This window comes from Pongo pygmaeus, chromosome 1 (assembly GCF_028885625.2).
Source record: "Pongo pygmaeus isolate AG05252 chromosome 1, NHGRI_mPonPyg2-v2.0_pri, whole genome shotgun sequence".
Classification (NCBI taxonomy): Eukaryota; Metazoa; Chordata; class Mammalia; order Primates; family Hominidae; genus Pongo; species Pongo pygmaeus.
In genome coordinates this window covers 39,814,102-39,837,154 of record NC_072373.2, presented here as the reverse complement: position 1 = coordinate 39,837,154, position 23,053 = coordinate 39,814,102, and the positions used below count along the sequence as shown (strand labels likewise).

The following is a 23,053-nucleotide window of genomic DNA, read 5'->3' as shown; positions in this document are numbered from 1 at the left end:
TCTATAACAGACACATACTTTTCAGACAAGGAAAGTAAGGGTTTGAAAACTGGAATAAGCCAGCTGACGTTACCTAATTGCCTGAGCTAGATCTGAACTCTGGCCTGACTGACTCTGAGCCTAAGTCCTTAACCCCTGTGCTGCACAGCCAGGAGTAAACTTCTTAAGAATTTTCTCCTTTCCAGGCATGCACAGCATTGCTGCCTGGCAAGTCGAGCCCCTCTGCTAGTATGATTATTCTGCTTGACTCAGTCTCTGAGTAACCCCAAACAAGGGTAATAGAGGGCTGGACTTCCCCACCATGATGCTGTCGACATTTTGAACCAGATAATTATTTGTGGTGTTGGGGGCTGTACTGTGCAGTGTTGGATGTTTAGCATCATTTCCGCCTCTACCCACTAGATGCCAGCAGCACCTTCCCCTGCCCTAGTCGTTACAATCAAACATGTCTCAAGATATTGCCAAATGTTCCCTGAGAGGCAAAATAGTCCCTGGTTGAGAATCACCATCTAAGTCATCCCACAGAACTAACCCTAAAAATAAGCATCTACCTTGCTTCTTGCGATATCATGGAACACTAATTTTTCAACACTTCCTCCATGGTTATCCACAAGGAGGCCCAGCTCACCTGAATCCCTCCCATTGTATACAGGTTGAGCATTCCTAATCTAAAATCCAAAATGCTCCAAAATCAGAAACATTTTTAGCATTGACAGGATGCCACAAATAGAAAATTCCACACCTGACCTCATGTGATAGGTCACAGTCAAAATGCATTCAAAGCTTTGTTTCATGCACAAAATTATTTTTTAAATATTATGTAAAATTACCTACCAGCTATGTGTATAAGGTACACATGAGACATAAATAAACTTCATGTTTAGACTTGGGTCCCATCTCCAAGGTATACCTTTATGTATATGCAAATATTCCAAAAACTCTTCTAGTCTCAAACATTTTAGATATGGGATACTCAACCTGTACTTTTTAAATGCAGTATTTCTAACATCTGAATACCCACTTCGTAGAATAACCTAGTGTTGGGTACTCCCTTAGCCTTCCTCCATTCTTCTGACTGTCTCTTTTAGTAAAGTTTAAAGATATTCCTGGCGTAACAAGGAAGTGTTTGTTTCCTGAAGGAAGGATGATCAATTATTCATTTAGTAGACATGGACCGAGCACCACCACAGGAACCTTTTCTCTGGGATTAATTTGTCACAGTCTACTTATTATGAAGGCTTCACAAAGACCTAGTCTTCCTAAACATTGCTGTCAAAAGCCTCCAACAGAAACTTTTGGGCTAGGTCTGCATTATTTGTCTGGACAACCTGAACCACACACCTTTCATCATGCACTTTATTTTTCCCAGGATCAAGCATGAAAACATTGTGACCCTGGAGGACATCTACGAGAGCACCACCCACTACTACCTGGTCATGCAGCTGTAAGTGAAAGGTGACTTGCTTCCTTCACAGAGGCCTGGTGGGGCCTGGGAGGCCTAGAGGAGGTTGGTCGCTGGTGAGGGATGGACAGCGATTTAAAGAAAAAAATGAAGACTTCATTCAGGAGGCTCAGAAATGCCAAGAATCCTTTTAGACTGAGTGTGCCTCTGGTCATGGGCAGGTTCTATGTGGGCCACAAGCTAAACCTGGGCTGATTATTAAGCTCCTTTGCACCAGGACAACCCTATCAGTGGTTAGAATATTTCCTACCAGTCAGCAAATAGCTGCGACCCCAACCCATCCATGTCCTTCTGCTGCCCTACCCCTCCTCGCCCCTTGCAACCAAATGACCGAAAGGGTAATGCCAGACTAACAAGGAGTCACCAGAACCCTTTTCTGGCACTGTGGCTTCAGTCCTTTTGGACCAATACATGTTAATTAAATTGGATAGTAAATGTTTTAACATCACTCCAGCATAAAATTACTGTAGGAGCAGAAGCCACAGGTATATATATTTCAATATAAAGAAAGATTTTCCCAAAAGAGAGTCACCCAAAGTTAAAGACAGGCTGTGACTGTATGTGTCCATCTGTAGGACAGAAGTGGTGCTTCATTAGCAAGGTCTCTGCATCATTGCTGCATCCAAACAACAGCTCTGCCTGACAGCGACTGCTGTAGAGGTTGGTCAGTGTTCATAAAGGCTCAGCATTGGGCTCAAAGACACTTCTGTTTATAAAGTACACACACACACACAAATACACACACTTGCACATGCACACATACACACACACTCACACATCACTCTGCAATCTCAGCGTGGCTGGACACAACGTGGTTTTTGGCTGATGGGCTGATTACTAAGAAACTTTAACGAGATAACTCAGGCCTAAGCACCTGATTAACTGGGGACTTATCTGAGGACCTCTAAAGAGAGGTAGCAGGCAGTCAAGGGAGTGAGGTGGAAAGGGCCCCTAGTGGCACTAACAAGTGACCAGGGACCATCAGGCACTTCAATGAGGCCAAGCCAACAGAATTAGCACACAATAATTCAGAAGGCAGGGAGGCAAGGAGATGGGAAGAGTTGGATGTCCCTGAGGAGACACTAAGCCTCCTCAGAGCATAGCTCCAGGACTCGGGCCCCTCAGGGTTAAGAATTCATAGCTCTGTACAAACAGTGTATTTCCCACAGGCCTTCAGCTACTATAGGAGAGCCCAAAGCCTAAAGACCAAAAGCCAAAGAGCAGGATGAGGTGAATTTTGACTGGAGAAATTCTGTTCCCTCATCACTAGTTGGGCATGGATGGCCACATCTAATGTCATGGGACAGTGGTAAGGGGGACTAGGAGGGTGAGAGGACTGGAACCCCTGGCTCATGGTTGAAATAGTCTGGGAATGCTTAACTCAGAGAAGACAAGCCCTCCGGAGAGCATTTCACTGTCTTTGCATACTTGAAAGGTGCACGGGAAAGGCTGTTATTCTTGTTCTGTGCAGTCCCGATGGGTGGAATTGGTAGCACTGGTAGAAATGACGGGGCATCAGGTTTCAACATAATGTACAGAAACATTAGGAAGATGCCAAAAAACACGTCTTAGGAGGTAGAGTGTTCTCTGACACTTATGTGTTCTAGTACTCACTAGAAAACTTCTAGGCAAAAATAGTGTAGATGGTATTCAAGAGATAGAAGTCGGACTTGATCTTTAAGCTCCCCTGGGTCCTAAGATACTCTACCATTTGAGTCTCAAAGCACCCCTAAAGCCCTACCTGTAATTCCAGCTTTACGAAGCCCAATTTCCAAAAATGAGGAAAGAAATTTTGATATAACTACTGTTAGTCTCACTTGCATGCCTTCTCTTTCCTACTTTGCTTAATTTCTGTGTTACCTCTCTCTTTCATCATGGCTTCCTGTGTCATAGGCCAGGAAGGAAGGTGGCTAAGAAGTGTGTTCACACTAAGGGATTATTGGCTTTTTGTGCAACCCCAACCGGAAGCATTTACATTTTAAAGGAAATTTTCAGAGGGAGAGGTCAATGCTTGGCCCAAAGAAATGACTGCCTAGTGATATCACTCCAGGTACCCAGAGTGGGTGTTCTGAGACTGGAGTAGTCCTGCTGGCAGCCCTTCAATCACAGTTCATGGGCGCCTGCCTGTTCCACCACAGCTGTGTCCCCCAAGTCTTCAAAGCAAACACCTTCTCATTACTTTGAGTGAAATGAGAACTGAATTCCTATCTTGATCCTATGCCCACAGTGTTTCTGGTGGAGAGCTCTTTGACCGGATCCTGGAGCGGGGTGTCTACACAGAGAAGGATGCCAGTCTGGTGATCCAGCAGGTCTTGTCGGCAGTGAAATACCTCCATGAGAATGGCATCGTCCACAGAGACTTAAAGGTGTCAAGGCGGGAGTCCTGGGTGGGAAACAGATAATGACCCTTAAGGAAGCTGCATGGGTCATGGGACACCTAAGCTCCATAAAGTAAGAGGGTTGGACTAGTGACTCCCAAGGCCCCTTCTGCCTTTACATTCCTTAAACAGACCTTGGATGAATGAACAATGTTTACTAATTTGCACCTCAATCTTTTCCTGAAACTTTCACTATGCCTTACCCTATTTCAATACCAAAATAATACACACATTTCTTACATCCAGCCACAGTCAAAACCCAATGCAACAAAATACTTACTGAGGGCCTACATTGTACTAGGCCTTGCGCTGGACTTTGGAGAGATCAGACGCCATTAACCAAAGACTGGTTCCCTCAAAACACAAACAGCAGTAGTTGGAAGTGAGGGAAGGAAAGGGTGAGTATATTAATGGTTACAAGACTGAGCAAAGTCAGAGCCATAAGCAAGATGCAGAATACTGGGGTGCAGGTGTGAGGGTGCAGGTAGGAGGAAAAAGGGAAGAATGGGGCAGGATGAGCTGGCCTTGAAGTCAGGAGCCCAGGGCTCAGCTTCCTGTGAAATTAGGTATCAAGGGGAAGGAAAATACTTGCTTCAGGTGGTTATATCCTACACTACATATTTTTTCTCCTACAGCCCGAAAACCTGCTGTACCTTACCCCTGAAGAGAACTCTAAGATCATGATCACTGACTTTGGTCTGTCCAAGATGGAACAGAATGGCGTCATGTCCACTGCCTGTGGGACCCCAGGCTACGTGGGTAAGTCTGGGAGCAGGAGGAAGGTTGACCAGTTGGCTGCATTCAACCACATGCCTATCATTCATAGAAAGGGGTGATTCTGAGAACATAGGGTTCAACTTCAGGGGCTATCCAGGTAGGACATCTACCTATAAAGTTTAGGGCCAGCCAATTCATTCATCTCAGGATCTATCTATACTGCTCCCAAATTCTACATTTTTAAAGACCGCCTACCCCTGAGCCCTCCAGAGTCCCTGCCTATGCTTTCGCTCTCATTTCTGCAGATAGACTTCCAGCCTTTGTCTTTCCAGCTGGACCAGGGGCAGACAAGATCGCAAACCCAAAGATCAGCAGAGAGCTGAGGGGTTGAGCACCGACTCTACTCCTTTCTCCCACTCTGAAGGAGACGTTACTCCCCTTTTCTTGGGAGCCTGGAAGCACAGGATATTGAATTTGGGCCTGAGGAACCCAGAAATGGGCTCCTAAATATCCACCCAAGGAAGCACTCTGGGAAATTGGCAGAGGTGGAGATTCCTTCTTGAACATCCTTGTAGGTTTCCAGGGCCCCCAAAAAGAGTGAGAGCAGGCAGGGCACCTGGGAAAGTATTCCTGGGATCTACAGGAGACAAAGTTGAAACTCGGAGCATCCGCTCCTGTCCCTTCCCCCTTCACCAGTCATCACCTGTTTGCAGTTGGGTAATGGGAAGCAGAGCTCTGACTCAAAAGAGGGAATCTATCCTTCCAGAAAGGCAGGTCATTCACTCATCAATAGGTATTGAGTCCCACCAGGTACAAAGCTCTGGTAGCTGTGAGAAATACAGAAGGCAGCTCTCTATGCCCCACAGGGCTCCTAATCAGAGGAAGTCATGGCTCATGCCCTCTGAAAGCTCTCAATCTGATGGGACAGACTAAATGCCTCCCTTCAGAAGGTACCCACAGTCTGATGAGAGACATACTGCCTTTGCTCTGGGAGCTCCTAACCTAATGGGGGTAACTCAGCCTCTGAGTTACCCCCAGAGGCTCCCAGTCTAGTGGAGGAGAGACAGTCCTACACTGAAGATCTCCCAGTATGAAGGGAGAGAGCTCACACTTGCCCTGGGAATCCCCTATCTGAGTGGGGAGACAGGCCCTGCCTTCAGAGAATATTCAGTGTAATCGGGGAGGCATAGCCCTGGAGATCCCCAGTCCAACAGGGGAGTCATCAACCCTGTCATGGGGAAACTCACAAACTAATGCAGAAGTCACAGTCTCTCTTTACAGGAAGATTTAGTCTTCCCAGAAGAGACACAGCCCCCACCCTTAGGGAGTTTTCAGTCTCCTAGAAACCCCACCATCCCACAGTCTTCCCCAGTCATCTTCTCTAAGCCTGACCTTCAGCCCCCACCCCAAAGCCCTCTCCTCTTGCCACCAGCCCTGACTCTGCCCTTGGTCTGCTGCAGCTCCAGAAGTGCTGGCCCAGAAACCCTACAGCAAGGCTGTGGATTGCTGGTCCATCGGCGTCATCACCTACATATTGTGAGTAGACGCTGGCCTGGGTTCAGCTGATGAGAAGTCTCGGAGCCTGCTTACCCCTTCTCATTCCCTCCCCTGTCTCAGCTCCTCCTCCAAGCATGTGCATGTGCACAAACAGACACAGGCACACGGGCACACGGGTACACACACACACACACACATACATGTACACACAGCTTAAAAGCTTCCTCTCTCTTGACCTCCACCAGGTTTTAAAACAGAGCTCAGCGTGAATCCACTGCACAGCTACCTGGCACTCCCTCCTCTTGCACCCCTGCGCCTTTTACTGCCTATAAATGTGTTGCATCCCACTCTGTGGAATGAACAGTGAAAAACAGAGGCCAAGCCAGGCTTGGAAGCCAGGTGGACCCTCTGTTCCTGCATCTCAGCTTTCCCAAGGCAAAACTGTGGCCTGGATGAAGCTGGTCAGGGCCTCTCCTTTTCACTCCTCTCCGCACATTCTCAAGCTCTCCCTTTCCTAACCTGCCCATCACCTCTTCCCCACCATCCCTCCTCACCTATAGCAAACTTTGCTCTTAGGAAAATAACCTGGTTTCAATTATCTCCTCCATTTATGTTGAATAAGTACTCTCATTTATTTACTCAACCAATATTCACTGCCTATCTACTCTGCATCTATCCCTATGCTAGGTTCTAAAGAATCCAGCAGTGAACAACACAGCCTAAAAAAATCCTTCTTCAAACTTACATTCAAGTAGACGGTCTACCATCTTTCTTAAAGTTATTTTATATAGCATTCATAAACCAGGGAAAGTAAAAGGAGAAGTGGCAAGGGTTTGAGGGCATAATGTACGCAGGGACCTTCTAGGGATGCCTGTGCCAAGGCTTGGCACTTGCATAAACACTTTATGGGACCTGTATCATTCTTGAATTTGAGGCAGATCCATGTCGTGGTCACACCACTGTTCTGGGACCTTCAGTGCCCACCTGTGTATACGGTGGGAGCCTGGGGGAGCAGAGAGGCTGGCTCGGGGAGGACAGGTTTGTTCAGTAGTATGCCTCCTTCCTGTCCTGCTGCAGGCTCTGTGGGTACCCCCCATTCTATGAAGAAACGGAGTCTAAGCTTTTCGAGAAGATCAAGGAGGGCTACTATGAGTTTGAGTCTCCATTCTGGGATGACATTTCTGAGTCAGGTAAGGCCAGTAGGCGTGAAGGAGAGATAACAGGCTCAAGGTAGAGGCTGCCAAGAGAAATTAGCTTAACAAAGGATGATAGTCCTGGCTCTTCAAAGTCCCTGGGGATCTTACAGAACAGGCTGCCAAGGAAAGTGGAGAAATCTTCATCTGCTTCAAAGACCTGATAAATTATTTACATCTAAAAGCTATGCTTTTGTTTTTCTGGAAGCAGAACCACAGTATGCCTGATAAGGAGATGGGGGGCAGTTTAGAAGATGGGCCAGGAGGGCAGAGCCAGGTGGCGAGGGAAGAGTTCCAGGCAAGAGCAGCAAAACTAAGGGGTTAGATACCAAGAAAGAGCATGCGATATCTATGTGTGAGAGAAGATGATCATTACGTGATTGTTGGACCTGTTAAGTGGAAATCAGAGCTGGAACAATCCAGCACTCACATGCGTGCCCATGTGCCAGTGCTGGCCCCTGTTTCAGTGCAAACACATGCACATGTGATGTGCAGGCACATGGGGGCCTCGTGACTAGTGATGCTTCTGCAGTGCTGTGTGGGTGAGGTGGCTTAGAGCTTCCCTTCTTTGGTGGTTTATGGTGGGTTGTTGTTAGGTGGTTTGGATTTTTTTTCCTCTTCTAAGACTCTTAAAATTGCCTCTTTGGAAGATCAGCTAAAGATGCATTCACTGCCACCCACCAGCCCGGAAGTGAATTTCCATCAGTCATGAAATCTGGTCCTTAGTTGTCGTGTCTTTGATTGCTCCCCTTAGCCAAGGACTTTATTTGCCACTTGCTTGAGAAGGATCCGAATGAGCGGTACACCTGTGAGAAGGCCTTGAGTCATCCCTGGTGAGTGAGACATGGAGTGGACTCTAGACCCCAGCCCTGTAGTTCCCAAAACCATGCTGACTCATTCATATTGCATTCCTCCAGAATCTGCTTGCCCTGAACCATTTAATGTTGTGACAAGCAAGGACCATGCCATTGTTCATCAGGCCCAGGTGGAGATTCAAACAGCATACAGTGGAGCAGGTTCTGATGCAAGGGTAGCAGCTGGGTTGTCTGGTCAAGTGCAGGAGGCAGGTGCAGCTGAGCACTGTCATTCAGCACTGGGACAGGGTGCAATGTTCAGTACTAGTTATTCAAGAGGTGTCAGGAATGGGCAACTCTGTCCTGTCCTTAAGAGCTTTGTTTTACTCAGGGATCAATAACTGTTCCAGGTGAAGTGATTTAAGAACAACTGCAAAGCAACCAATTGGCAAAATAGGAAAAAGAAAATCTTAAAATACTTTTTCATGTTACTCCCCAACTCAATTTACAATAGCTCCCCACTTCATACCCCAGCAAGCCTGGATTCCTTTGTCTTTCCAGTTTCCCTAATATGGCCTGACCCTTTATCTCCAGCCTCTTTTCCCAGGATTGCCAGCATACCTCCTCTGTCCAGATAGGCCTGGGAGCTATATCTGTCTCCCTGCCATCCCTCACCCCAAATACCAAGCTGTCTTATCTACACCTTGGATCAGATCATTCCCACTACCTACAATGTCCTGCCTCTTGCCCTGTATGTAGCATCCTTCAGGATCCAGATCAGTCTCTGCCCTTCCCTGAAGCCTCTGACCCCTGCAGCCCATCCCAATCTCCCCAGTTCTCTTTATTAATCACACAGCTTACCATGTATTACTGCAGTCCATAGCATGAACAACACCCCACACCTAGACTGTAGGCTCCTAGGGGTCAGGGCCCATGTCTCTTACTTCTCGAGGTCTATTAGTAGTTGGCACAGTACTATGCACACAGCAAGTGTCTGAGGAACACTTAGAGACCAGTGAATAAGAGGCTTAGGGGATAGAAAAGGGGCAGCCTGTATCAGATGGCCTTATTGAGGAAGGTTTCCAGGAGGAGGTGGGTTCTAGGCAAGGTTTTGAGCTAAAGGATGGTGACTACCCTGTGATGCTGGGTCCAATAAACTTTTTCTATAAAGCAGCAGGTAGTAAATGTTTTAGGCTTTCCTGGCCATACTGTCTTTACGGCAGCTACTCAACCCTGCTGTCACAGTGCAAAAGGAGCCACAGACAACACCTGAATTAGCAGGCACCACTGCGTCCCCATAAAACCTTATTTACAAAAACAGGCAATAGGTCGATTTGGCCTATAGGCTATAGCTTGTTGACCCTGCTCTTAAAGTTTTTGATTTTGCCAAAGCTAAAGCCCACTCTTACTTGCCCAGGGGCACAGAGGAGCCCTGCTTGCAGCCCTTTCCTGCTGTGGGCTGCCTTTCCTCGGCACACTCTACCCAGCTCTCACCTGGACCTGCAGGCACCCTTCGCACTCCGTGGATGAGTGTCCGTAGCCACCCAGTAGCCAGGTGTCCCCTCTTACATCCACAGGATTGACGGGAACACAGCCCTCCACCGGGACATCTACCCATCAGTCAGCCTCCAGATCCAGAAGAACTTTGCTAAGAGCAAGTGGAGGGTGAGCTGTCCTCTCCAGGGGGTGGGAAAGCTGTTCTGGGCCCCTGGAGGCTGGGCTGGCAGAGGCTGGCATAAGGGCTTTCCTTGGGATGTCCCAGAAGGCATTGGAGCTCCCTGTACCCTCTCTGAAATGAGAAGTGGGCACCCAGGTTTCAAGAGGCCGCAAGGCAAAGGGAAAGTTTAAGCCCCAAGGCTCTCTGAGGTTGCAGAAGGCCAGAGGCTGCTCTTGTGTCTCCTTAGCAAGCCTTCAACGCAGCAGCTGTGGTGCACCACATGAGGAAGCTACACATGAACCTGCACAGCCCAGGCGTCCGCCCAGAGGTGGAGAACAGGCTGCCTGAAACTCAAGCCTCAGAAACCTCTAGACCCAGCTCCCCTGAGATCACCATCACCGAGGCACCTGTCCTGGACCACAGTGTAGCACTCCCTGCCCTGACCCAATTACCCTGCCAGCATGGCCGCCGGCCCACTGCCCCTGGTGGCAGGTCCCTCAACTGCCTGGTCAACGGCTCCCTCCGCATCAGCAGCAGTCTGGTGCCCATGCATCAGGGGTCCCTGGCCGCTGGGCCCTGTGGCTGCTGCTCCAGCTGCCTGAACATTGGGAGCAAAGGAAAGTCCTCCTACTGCTCTGAGCCCACACTCCTCAAAAAGGCCAACAAAAAACAGTACGTATTTTTAGCCAAAGATGGAGCCCCAGCTTGTGTCTGAAAGAAATCAGCCAACAGGACTGAAAGAAATGGACACAAAGGCCTCTCCTACTCACAGGCAGCTCTATAGGGAGGGAAGAGTTCAGGATCGGGGGCGAGGAAAATGCTTCCAGCCCTGTCCCCATCATTCACTAGTTGTGAGGCCATTGACGAGTCAGTGAATGTCTCTGTTTCTATTTTGCTCATCTGCAAAATGGGTTGAAGTCTATTTACCTGCTTAGCCTGCCTCACAGAGGTACTATAAAAGGTTAGTGAAGCAACAGAGATGATAAAAGCCCACAGAAACTGGATATGTGCAAGTGGTGAGCATCAGATTCCCCGAGTTTCCAGGGCCTCTGTGCTTTGGAGGAGGAAGGGTAGGGGGGCTTGGTTATCTTTATCTTTTCTGCAGGTTCTTGAACTTTCTGAACCTCATGAGGGGAGAGCTGAGTGGATGCCACAGGCACAAAGAACTACCACCTCTGCCCTGCCCCATCAACTCTTCTTCTCCCCTCAAATACTTCAAAGGTTGTTGCTTCATTTCCTTTCAGGAACTTCAAGTCAGAGGTCATGGTACCAGTTAAAGCCAGTGGCAGCTCCCACTGCCGGGCAGGGCAGACTGGAGTCTGTCTCATTATGTGATTCCTGGAGCCTGTGCCTGTGTCACTGCAATTTTCAGGTGAGGAGGGTCACATTGTGAGGCTTGGGGAGAGTTTCTGTCGCAGAGGAGAGCCCCATGCCAGAGTGTGAGTGATGGGGTCTGAGGTGGCAGCCCCCCCCTCACTCTGAGCCCCTTTCTTTTGCAGGAGACATATTCAACTCCTCTGCTCTTCCAAACCTGGTGTCTATCCGGCAGAGGGAGGAAGGCAGAGCAAGTGGAGCAGGGCCTAGCAGGAGCGGTTTCTGGCCAGAAGCACCAGCGTGCTGCCAGCGGGGCAGCCCCTCACAGGAGGCCCAGGAGGGAGCCCCAAGGCGTAGAAGCCTTGTTGAAGCTGTGAGCAGGAGGAGCGGTGCCCACCAGCTTCCAGGTCTCCCTGACCTGCCTGCTGTATGCCCCACACCCTACGTGCTGTGGCTCTGTGCAGTGTACGTAGATAGCTCTCGCCTGGGTCTGTGCTGTTTGTCATGAAAAGCTTAATGGGCTGGCCAGGCTGTGTCACCTTCTCCAAGCAAAGCCATATGGAGCATCTACCCAGACTCCCACTCTGCACACACTCACTCCCGCCTGTCAAGCCTCCAACCTCTTGGCCAGATTGGGCTCATTAATGTCGTTGCCTGCCCATCTGCATGAATGACAGGCAGCTCCCCATGGTGGTCTGCCTGTGAGCTCTTCAAGTTCTAATCCTTAACTCCAGGATTAGCTCCCAAGTGCGCTGAGACCCAGCCAGCACACTTCTGGCCCTTCTCCCTGCCTCAATCTAAAAGCAGTGCCACACCCTCCAAAGTGGAATAGAAAGAAGTTCATGAGTAAGGGCTGCAAGGAATTCTTATCCTGGCCACATGCCCTCCGTGCACACACCCAATGGAGTTAACCTTAGAAGTTGACTATTTTAATGTCTGCCAGGAGTTCTAATCCTGCCTCTGTTCCCTTTTCTCTCCTTGAAAGTCCAGCACACCGTTCTTGTCCTTCCCCAGTTTCCTCACCCTCCACCCCTCCAGCTTCACGCTCAGTGTTGTGCTTAATAAAATGGACATATTTTTCTCTATGAGGCTTCATTTGGTTCTTTCAAAGTCAGGAGCAGTTCAGGGACTTCTGAGCATGTCTGGAGTAGAGAGTGCATGGATGGCTGGGGTCAGCAAGGAACCAGCAGTTGTAGCTGATGTGCATACAGATGTGCATACAGCCAAGTATACGGTGCTCCAGGCACTGGACATGAGTTACACCATTAACTCATTACTTCTCACAACAACCCCTTGGGGCAGGTTCTGTTGGAACCGAGGCAGTCTGGCTTTAGTGGCCATTCTCTTAATGGCCATATTAGCTGAGCATGAGTTCAAGCCCCAGCTCTGCCCCGACCTGCCATATCTGTGACTTTGGGGAAGTTACTCAGCCTTTCGTGCCTTGGTTTCCTCACTTATCCAATGGGAATAGCAGCGCCACCTGCATCATGAAATGATGCAGATGATGTGCCCAGCCTCATGGCCAATAAAAAATCAAAATGATTAACAGTGATCAAAAAGTTAATGTAGATAAAATGTCTAGCACAGTGCCTGCTTGGGCCATGGTTAACACACAAATGTCCATGCCATTCCTTATCATCCTCCACCCCACCACCCACACATATCCATTTACAACTTCTCTTTAAGACCCCAAGAGACATAGATTCTAGACTTAGTCCTTCCTCTGGAAGCTGCATGAATTTGAACGTTCCTTCCCTTCCCTGGATTTCTATTTCCCCATCTGTAAGCACGAAGTTGAATCACTGCTTAGAGATGAAAACTGCTTGTCTGGTCTCTCAAGGATAGAATCCATCAGGTTATGGGGCAGAGGGGCCAAGACTCCCTAAATCTGGGTGCCCAGCAAGCTCGGTGGAACAGAGGAGAACAAACTATGGGCTTGAACAGAGGAGTCCCCACAAACCCCAAATGGGAGACAGAAACAGTGGCAAGAGTTTACGCAGTGAGGGAACAGACCGTTTTTCCTTGTTGAACCTCCAGGCTCTTTTCCAAAGATTTTTATTTGGCTTTTCATTTTTACATCACTTTTGTTAAGTTTTTGTGTTTGGTCCAGGATTCCTCCCCAGTGGAGAACTAAAGGCGGGGGATACTGCCCAGCCCAGCTTCCTTGACTTGAGAGCTCTTAGTTTCAATGGCATGCCAATCTCCACCATCTTTGTCTGTCAAGTGTAACTGTCCCATTGGCTCAGGCTTAGCCGCAGCTCAGGGTAATCTTACTAGCTGCACACCAGGGGTAGTCCAGGCTGTGCTTTAGGCTGCATGAAAGTCTCCTGGAGACGGAAAGCATTCCAACCCAATCTGCCCCCAACCAAAAGCAAAGGTGGCAGATGAGTGGGGCAAGGGGCTGGAAGCTGTGGCATCACTTGCAGGTGGCATAGTAGAGCACGCGCCCATTGATGTGGTCACGGATCTGCTCCACACGCTTCTCCAGTCCTGTCAGGTCCGCCGAGCGCAGCATGATGGCCTGGCTGCCCCGCAGCAGCTCCAACTCCATGTCTGAGGCAAATGGAACAGCAGCAGGAGGAGGAGTTGATGGTGAGACTCCCCAAGACTCCCAACCCTTCCTTCCCCTCCTGCTAACTGGAGGTAGCATGTGTAGAGGAATCCCCTCCAGAAAAATCTGGCCTCTAAAGCAGTGGTGCCCCTCCAGCTTCATGCCTCTCCAGCCCCTATTCCATGCTCAGTAACCTGGCAGGGGCCAAACCCAGCAGGACCCCACTCCTAATTATCCCTGGGTCCCTGACCCTCTGGGCTCTCATAGTTGTCCAAGGCTAATGAAGGAGGTCACAGACACCCATCATCATATCTTAGCGATGACTCTAGTTCCCAGGAGCCCCTGTTCTCCTTTCTAAGGAATCTTCAGAACCCTTTTGAAAGCTACTTTCATTATGTTTCCATCATATTCAAAACCCTTGGATGTGCCCTACCGCCTCCTGAGCTATCTACCCTCCTCATCCTCACACTAGAAGCCAGGCACAGGGACAAGTCACGTTGACCCCATGCCACTTCTTTCCTACCAGCTCCTCAGCAACCCTCTTCTCCTGTCCCTATGTCAGAACATACCTTTTGGGGCTTCCCAACACCCTTATACTAATGTCCCTCCTCTTCCTCACAGCTTCTCCCAGGCCTACACATCTTTCCAGGGCCATCTCAAATCTTCTTTTCTTACCTTCACTGAACATGTCTCTCTCAAATTGTTTATTCCCTGAGCCCCAGAACTCATTATTCAACCCCTATCAGAGACCACCTCATCCTGTTAAATATAGTTCTATGCATCTTAAGCATAAAGCAATAGGAATAGAAAATACGACCCCACTGTTTGCAAAAGTAGAAAAAATGGTCCCATTAATTGCAAGCTTTTTGAGGCCAGGACAAGTCACGGGACCATCTCTGCATTCCCCAGCTTCATACACGCTAGACGCCCAGAAAAAAATCTCATTTGATCTCACTCCCATAGCACTGCTAGCTCCAATAAGAACGGGCTTCAGAAGCCTTGGGTTGGGTGGGACCAGCCTTCACGGATGCCCAATAGTCCATGCCCCTAAACCATTCCCTCACCTTTCATCCTGTCCATCATCTCCATGGTCTCCCCAAACAGCTCCTCTGCCTCTGTCTTCACACTCTGGATCCGGGCGCCCTGCTCACCCAGCATAGCACTCTGACCCAACCGGTCCTTCAACTCAGCATACTTTTGTTTTATTCTCTCAAATCCCTGAAAAAGGTAGAATAGTCTCAGTGCCATTGTCATCATGCAAGGTCCTAAAAACCTGTGGCCAAAGCACTTGATATCACCCAGATCAATACACAGTGGGAAGGTGCCTCCTATTAACCCCCAATAACATTGGTTTTGCCTATTAAAACCCCTGAGCCACAGACTATGACTTAAACTTCTGTGTTTCCCTCTTCCTGTCTCCAGTTCTTGACATGCCCCACTTCACTCCCAGGACAATGTCAATCACATCATAGGATATTAATAGTAAGCTGTCACTTAATAGTATACTTAGCAACTTGGTCACTGTGCCAGGATTGAAAGTGCCAATGTTCCTGGCCACAGGGGGAGCAGGTAGTGTGCTTGAGACACTGAGAATGGGCTCTTTGATCTTCTCTCTCATCTAATTCTGACAATCATGGAGCCCAGGTTAGGCTAAGCAAAGAGCATCTGTCCAGGCTGGGGATCCAAGAGACAAGCTCTGGATCCAGTGTCAGGGGACCTGCTTTGTAGATGATTCTTAGGCCTGTGAACAAGTCACCACCTCATCTGTAAAAGGAAAGGGACTGGACTAGGTCATCTCCAGTGTCCCTGAGCCAGCTATACCAAAGGCAGTGGAGGGAGAAATCAGCCTGGCCAGGTTTCGGTTGATTCTCAAGCCTCTTCTGGTTCTGTTATTCTAAGCACTTTTGAGTTTGTGGTCTTATAAAGTGTGCAAAGTCCTCTCCTGCTCAGGACCCCCTCACTGGCCGTACATCATTGAGCTAACTCTGCCTTCTCTGTACCTCTTGGGCACTCAATGCCTGCTCGCTGGCACCTTCCGCAAGCTGCTGGGCCTGGACTGCCTCTGCCCCCTGCTGCCGGGCTTGGCGGCGGAGCTCCTCCATCCGTGTCCAGAAGTCACCCAGCTGCTTGATCATGCTTGTCACCAGCTTTTCTGCTGGCCGCAGTACCTGCTGAACCTTTGTGGAAACAAGGAGATCTGGCCTTTGTGGTGGGTCTCATAGGTGGAGGGGTTCATCCCCATTTTTTCTCCAACTCATCAAGCAGCAAAAACCGTCTCCAACCAGAACAATCACAATTGCCCACCTCTCACCCCTGCCTTCTGCATCCCAGCCACAAGACCAGAAAATCCAAGGCCCAAAGCCAGCCCAAAGCTTGTCACCCTCCTCTAGAACTCCACCTCAGGTTTTATCTAGTCACTTTCTGGCATTTTCTATGCCTGGTGCCCAAATTTTCCTGTTTATGCCCAAATATGGGCAGAGGAAGCCATTATGCCTCACCTCAGCAACCCTGTCCTGGATAAGCCGAAGGGAGCGGCTGGTGCCTTGCATGGTGTCCTGAGCTTCCTGCAGTGCCACTGTCCCCTGCCGCAGGTTCCCAACCACATCCTCCACCTGGCCCTCCACTGCATGGGCTCGGCTCCTGGGTGAGAGAAGCAGGAGGGAGAGGAGAGAGAGAATGAGTGAACAGTGAATCAATGTGTGGTTCGACTCACACACCAGTCCAAAAGAACACCCTTCCCAGCCAAGACAAAGAGCAAGGAAAGTATTAACTCAGTAGCTTTGATGTCCCAGGACCCCACCAAGCAGACGTGATGAATGTTCGCGTTATACCCAAGTCACCTTCTGGGCAGGTTCCAATACGGAAGACACAGTCACGCAATTAAGTTTAACCTGCACTCTGGACTCTGTGTACCACTCTCTACCATGGTAAGCACCCCCTCCTGTCTACCAGCCCTCTGTACCCCTCTGCCAGCAATGGGGTTGAGGAGCAAAACGCCAGCCTAATCCTGGGCAGAGAGAAGTTCAGGGCCCAAGGCCATACCTGGCTTCCTCAGCCTCAGCCTGCAACCGGCGGGCACGCGCAATGTCCTGCTTGGTCTGGGACAGCACCAAGTCCACGTTGGGGAGCCTGGCTGCAATGGCCTGGATCTCATTCATCTTCTGCAGAACAGTAGCTGAGTCTGTGGGCAGCCACAGGGCCAGCACGGCCTCGCTGACCTCCTGGATAGTGGCTGCATCAGTGTCGGGGTCTGGAAGACAATCATGCATTTGACTGTGGGAGCCCACTAACCTCCCCAGAGATCCGAGGCCTCTCCTAGCTGAGCAGCACTTGTGGAAGGCACCCGCAGTGGCCCCTCTACTGTGGTGTCCCAAGGAGCTGCTGCCCCCTTTCAACCAGACTCAGGCGTCCGTTCTCTGGGGATTTATGGGAATGCTGTAGGAGGATGACTATCCTGTGCTCCATGCTGCAGCAGGGAGGAGGAGGGGGGGTGTCGTCACAGCTGTGGCAACTAAGTGTCTGGTGCCACAGGAAGCTGCGGGCTGGGGAGAAGGAGGTGGTGCCAGACAGCTGGTACTGAACAATGCCTGCAGCACATGCACAATCAGCCCTAAATTGGGAAGAGTGGCCAGAAACTGGAGCTGCTTCCTTGGCAAAAGGACCCCTTCCCTGCAGTCCCCCTCAGGCAAGACTGCTCATTTTTGCAAAAGCAAATAAGAATGATCAAGTCTTTGCTGGAATATCACCTTCTCAGGGAGGCCAACCCCAGCCATCCAATCTAGAATTGCAACCTCCACCCTAGACTGTAGCACACCTTATCATTGCTCCCTGCCTCATCTTTCTCTCTAGCACTTGCACCACCCATGTGCCAAACACTGTACTCATTTAACTGGTTTTTTTGGTCTCTTTTCCTCTAGAATGTAAGCTCTACAAGGGCAGGGGCTGGGTTTTGTCCACAGCTATATCCCCAGACCCCAGCACTTTGACCCCAGCCTGGCACTTGGAGGTCCTCGTGTGCGTAGAGTGAATGAATGATTGACAGGGCTTCAGGTTCAGATTTCTGCTTTACTATTCAAGCCACCTGGGCAAGTCAAGTTGTTCCTCTAAGCTCAGTTTCCTGATCTGTGAAAAAGGAATATCAATCCCCAAGCTGAAGGTACAACATGAAACAATCCATTTGCAAGAGTTGTTGCAAACCAACTCTGGGTGAGAGGGTAACGTCAGAAGTACAGAGATGACATGTCCTCCCCATCTCTCCCAATTTGCTTTTACAGATTTCAGTGGTATTGAGGTATTAAGGAGGGGGCACCCACTCACCCAGATGATTTGCTCTGGGACCTGAACTCCTCTGGGGCACCAGGCCCAGCCTCACTCTACAACTAGAGGATACTAGCTGGCCACACAGGTCTCATTCCCTGCCCCATCCCATGCTGGGTGGAAGGACACTCCTGGAGGGTGGAAGCCACGCTTGTTCATTGCTGTGTCCCTCGGGGCTTGCATGTGGCATAACTGTGGTCAGTTTTGTTAAGTGGGTTTATCCCAGCAGCAAGCTTTCCTAAGGACCTTCCTCATAGAGATCGTCGACCTCTCATCTAACCCAGAGTCCCACTCTCAAAACAAGGCTTCACATGCACCTTCTCCAGAAAGCCTTCCAGGATGAGCACATCCCCACCTAGATCTGGCCCTTCCTTTACTCTGCGCCACTTCAGCTGCACCCTCAGGCTCAATCTGCATGACATTCAGTCGCAGAGCCTTCTGGGTCTCAGGATGGGCTCAGTAAATATTTACTGCTTTGAGCAAAAGCATGGGAGGAGTTCAGACTGCAGATCAAATTAAACTCAGTCCCTGCCTTTATGGAGCTGGAAATCTAATGGGAGACAGGCACATGAACAAGGAAGTACAGCTTTGCGTGAGCAGAGTAAACACAGGTGCTATGATGGCCATGGGAGGGGCCCCCAGTGCCATCTGATAGGTCCAGGGAGGCTGCCTGGAGAGTGGGATGCCTCGATTCCTAGAAGATGAGCAGGAGTTAGACGGGTCAGCAGAGGTGGGAAAGGGGAGACAATCCAGAGAGAAGAAAAACATTCACAAAGGCAAGAGGCAAGAGAGTGTGTGTTTGTGTATGCACACTCACATGTGCATATGTATGCGTGTGTCCATGCCATAAAGCAATAGGGTGTGAATGACAGAGTCAGACAATTAGGCTTGAAGCCTACCTGCACCACTGCCAAGCTAGATGCCTTTAGGCAAGTTGCTTAACCTCTCTGTGCCTAGATTACTTGTGTGCAAAGTGGAAGTAATGAGTACTTAGTTCATGCAGTCAGCAATAAATGATGTAATACATGCAAAGCACTTGGAACAGTGCCTGGACTCAGTTAGAACTTAATAAGCCTTAACTATTCATTTTGTCAATTCCATTTGAAGAACTGGGAAAGGCGATGTTTCCTCCTCCCTCCACAGACTTTCCACTCTCCCTCCCACATTGTGACCCTACATCCGACAGCAGGCAGTGCTCAGTGGCTTCTGCACCAGGACTCTGGAGACCAGAGTCCGAGCCCACCGCTACAGAAAATTTTCCTGGGTTTCCCCCTGGGGCCAGGCCTCTCTCAGGCCCTGCTTTTTCTCTCTGACCCTGGACTCATCATAAGACTTGACCTGAGATACAAGTATAAGAGAGAGGACAAAAGGGGCCTGGCAGCTCCCTGTCTGTTCACATGAGCCTCAGCTGCACCCAGCAGGAGAGAATTCCAACTCACCTCCCACCCACTGAGGCCAGAGCCCTGGCTGAGATTAATGCAGGATGAGTGGCCATTCAGCCTCACTGGACTCGACTCAAGGGCAAGACTCCCTTATCCATGAGCCTCAGCCCCATACCTTGACCTCCCCCATCATCCACGTTTATGGGGCACAATCTCCCTACATCCCCAGGTAATATTTTCCCCAGGTGTGTGCCTCAAGGCCTTATGCAAGTCATGAGACCTCAGAAGAACTTTCCTGCCCCTCTCTGACCTGCCATCTGCACTCAGGAGGGGACTTTGGCCTATCTGGGGCAAAAACACTGTAATAGTAGCAAGAGGAGCCACTGTCATTACACCAAGACCTGGGCTCGTATTAACTGGGCTCCCAGCCAAGCAAATAACCTGGCAGGAACCAGAAATCTAACAATATCAACTCTTGTTCCTGAGGCAATTTTCCTTTTTCAAAACACATTTTACATCAGTTATTTGATCCTCAGAATAAACTTGTGAAATACTACCGTCCCCATTTATAGAAGCAAAAGATGAGGCAAAGAGAAAAGCAGTCTGCCCAATGTCACACGAGTCTCCCAGGTCCTGTTTAGGGATCTTTCCATTGTACAGCCCTTCCTCACTCCCCAGAGCAGTGAGGAAGGGTGTCTGGTTCATTTATTCATGCCACCAATGTCAGATGTCTTTCTGTGTCTGGCCTTATGTTAAGTGCTGGTGACACAGTGGTCAACAAGACAGACAACCATCCTTGCCCTCCTGGAGTCCTCATTCTAGTGGAGTGACAATCCACTTGTCAACAACTGAATGAGGGTGAGTAGTGCAAGGAAGGTAAGATGATGGGGGACAACCGGATCAGATGGTCAGGAAACACCTCTCTGGGGAGATGACCCAGAGGACAAGAAGCAGCAGCCCTGGAAAGAGGATTCTAGGCAAAGAGCAAATAAACATCCATGAAGCAGGCAAGAGCCTGACACGTTCAAGGACAGCCAGTGAACAAAGCAGAGACGAGCCCAAGGTCACTCCCAATAGACAGACAGAGGCCAGGCCCTGTAGCCACGACAGGAGTTGAGAGCTCATTCCAAGAACAAGGTGAAGCCACTGAAGGATTTTAAGCAGGAGTGAGATGTGATCTGACTTATGCATTTTAAAAGAGATATTTCAGCTGTTGTGTTGAGAATGAGAATGTGTCATGAGGGAGCGGAGTGGGTGGGGAGAGCAGACGGGAGAACGAGAAGGTCATGGCCATGGTGCCAAGGAGAGGTGGAGGCCTGGATGTTGCAGGCCTGGGACTGGCTGATGCACTGAACATGGGAATGAGGGACAGGCAGGACTGGAACAGCAGTCAACGTGGGAGTGGAGACCGTGCTTACCTGTCAGGAAATCTCGGACCTGCTGGATTAGCAGCCGCATGCGTCTGACATCTTCCTCCATCTGGGAGCGGCTGGCGCTCACCTGGGTCTCCAAGTGCTGGGCATTGGATTGAATCTGTGAGGCAGATTCCTCGGCTGCCCTAATCTGTTGACATACACTCTAGGTCAGAAGGGGTAAGGCCCCAAGGGAACCTCTCAGCAGCCCCACGATTCTGTGGATCATCCTCTATGCCAAGACCAACCTAGGATGCATTTGTAACCAACCCAGTTTATATGTGGATGTCCAGTAAAAGACGAAGAAACTATCTTGCACTTGCTGTGGCACCTTAAGCAGATCGCCTAAAATCTCTGGACTTTAGTGTAAAATGGGAACTCTGACTTGCCCAGGGGATCTATCCTGTCTGCCTCCTCCTACCTGTGCCCTCCCTGCCTCAGCCACACTTACCATCTGCCTGGTCTGCTGGAGCTGGGCATTGAAACCCCGCAGCTGCTCAGCCACCTGCCCTGCCATCAAGAAGGCCCCACCGGCCCTGGGAAGGACACCCCTGCAGTGGGAGCCACAAGCTGTGCCATTGTCTTGGGGACACAGCTCACCAGGGCATGATACTGGGGTACAAGCCAACTGCCTGGAGTTGCCACAGAGCTGTGGAGAGACGGGGGTGTTAAAGAGCCTACCCAAAGCCCCTCAATAACCAATCCCACCCCACACCTGGGAAACCAACAGCCAGACATCTCCATGACAACCAAGGACCAGAAACTGGTTTCCTTGGCAACCACTGAGCTCACAGTGAGCGGCATAAGAGTCGGGATGGCTGGGGGAGTGGGGTTCTCACAGGGGCAGGTCTGCCCTAATGGGAAACAGGTGGCAGCAGTTGGTGTGTGACAAGCTGGGGAGTGGGCTCCAGGAAGTGGGACTCCATGCCCCAAGTCACCTTGTTGAAGGTGGGTGTCAGGTCAGGCAACGAAGACATCTCCAGCCTCAGGGCCACAAGCTTGGGGCTGCCGGTGCCTCCTCCTCCTCCCGCCTGCTGCACCAGCCTCTCTGCCTCTCTCCGGCTGTCCCTGAGCTGGTCCAAAAGGAGCGAGCTGTCGGAGGCCTGCTGAGCCGCCTGGGCTGACTGCTCGTAGGCTGTGGTCAGCATCCGGAAGGCTCCTGTGGCAAGAAGCGTGGGGAATGGAGATGGAGGAGGAGCAGGAGGGAGAGGGGGTGGCATGCCCACCATGGCAGTGCCCATGCCTGGGGTTATCTGGGTGCCCCTCTCCTCACCTGAAGGATCAGCACTGCTTATTTTTTCAAACTGCTCCCTCTTCCTCTGATACATAGTGAGGAGACCATTGAAGCTTCTGTCCAGACTCTCCAGGTCTCTCAGAAGGGACAACGTCTCCTCCTCTAGGGGCAGATCCGGCTGCAGGCCCTGGAGAGTTCGCCTGAGAAGGGAGAGGAGCTTACACTAAAATATAGGAGGGAGTTTTGCCTCCCCAAAGCAGCCATCCCCTTAGAGCAACTGCTACTGAGTCAGAACAAACAGAGACCTTGGGCAAAGGCAACAGAACGGAGAATCCACAGGCTAAGGGGGTTCCGCTGGACAGAGGCTTGGCGGCCAGCAAAACCTTTCTCTGTCCACGTGCAGGTGGAGCCACAAAGCTCTCCTCCATTGACTTCCATGACCCAACATTCCCAATTCTCCTCCCTCTCTTCCAGCTCCTGGCTTCCATGAGGAGCAATGCCCTGATGCCTTCCTCCTTCGCTCTCTACGGGCTGGCTTCAGCTACCACCTGTACAGCTGCAGCTCCAAAATCTCTTCCACAGTCCACACCTCCCAGTCAGCTCCAGATCCGGTCACTGCTGCCAGCTGGTCATCCCCCCTGAAGGAGGCTCAGAGTCTACCTCCCAGGCCCTTGGCCACTGAGCTCTTGGAGAGTCCTCTCTCCCTGTGCCCTTTGCAGCTCCACCAACCCAACCACCAACTCCCTCCTCCAAGCCTCACATTCTCCACCTCCAGGCTTTGATCAGGCACAGAACGCCCTTCCATGGAATGCCCCGCCATGCCTGTGTTTCCAACCTACTGAACCTGGTGGACTGACTGCCCGAATCTGAGACTTAGGTCAGAGGGCACCTCTGTGAAGCCTGCCATGACACATTACAACATGCATCACATTATAGTTTACCATTTACACATCATTCTCCCCAATACGAACTTCTTGTGTGCAAAGACTATGTCATACTAATTTCAATATCCCCGATGCCTTGTACAATGCTTGGTTCATAACAGATGCTCTAAAATTATGTAAAGAGAAAGAAAGAAAGAGAGAAAGAAAGAGAGGAAGGAAGGAAGGAAGGAAGGAAAAAAGAAGGAAAAGAAGGAAAGAAAG

The 23,053-nt window shown here is 50.1% G+C and overlaps 2 protein-coding genes across 3 annotated transcripts in view; one reads left to right on the top strand and one right to left on the bottom strand.

Annotated features, from left to right (window-relative positions):
- CAMK1G (calcium/calmodulin dependent protein kinase IG) overlaps positions 1 to 12,097 on the top strand; it is a 30,210-nt gene extending 18,113 nt beyond the window's left edge. Inside the window, exons 4-13 of the mRNA XM_054456617.1 lie at positions 1,370 to 1,444; positions 3,690 to 3,828; positions 4,476 to 4,599; positions 6,018 to 6,093; positions 7,132 to 7,244; positions 8,002 to 8,080; positions 9,619 to 9,706; positions 9,946 to 10,370; positions 10,943 to 11,070; positions 11,198 to 12,097. Of these exons, the coding sequence (XP_054312592.1) occupies positions 1,370 to 1,444; positions 3,690 to 3,828; positions 4,476 to 4,599; positions 6,018 to 6,093; positions 7,132 to 7,244; positions 8,002 to 8,080; positions 9,619 to 9,706; positions 9,946 to 10,370; positions 10,943 to 11,033 (1,210 nt within the window). The 3' untranslated portion in view covers positions 11,034 to 11,070; positions 11,198 to 12,097. The remainder of the gene's footprint in view (positions 1 to 1,369; positions 1,445 to 3,689; positions 3,829 to 4,475; positions 4,600 to 6,017; positions 6,094 to 7,131; positions 7,245 to 8,001; positions 8,081 to 9,618; positions 9,707 to 9,945; positions 10,371 to 10,942; positions 11,071 to 11,197) is intronic.
- Positions 12,098 to 13,027: 930 nt separating this feature from the next.
- The window catches only part of LAMB3 (laminin subunit beta 3), a 37,767-nt gene continuing 27,741 nt past the window's right edge, over positions 13,028 to 23,053 (bottom strand). For both annotated transcript variants that reach the window (XM_054474781.2, XM_054474785.2), the window contains exons 15-23: positions 21,948 to 22,108; positions 21,613 to 21,833; positions 21,126 to 21,323; positions 20,681 to 20,825; positions 16,606 to 16,813; positions 16,062 to 16,203; positions 15,564 to 15,740; positions 14,628 to 14,781; positions 13,028 to 13,565 (exon numbers count right to left, since the gene is read on the bottom strand). In XM_054474781.2, the coding sequence (XP_054330756.1) occupies positions 13,429 to 13,565; positions 14,628 to 14,781; positions 15,564 to 15,740; positions 16,062 to 16,203; positions 16,606 to 16,813; positions 20,681 to 20,825; positions 21,126 to 21,323; positions 21,613 to 21,833; positions 21,948 to 22,108 (1,543 nt within the window). In that variant the 3' untranslated portion in view covers positions 13,028 to 13,428. The remainder of the gene's footprint in view (positions 13,566 to 14,627; positions 14,782 to 15,563; positions 15,741 to 16,061; positions 16,204 to 16,605; positions 16,814 to 20,680; positions 20,826 to 21,125; positions 21,324 to 21,612; positions 21,834 to 21,947; positions 22,109 to 23,053) is intronic.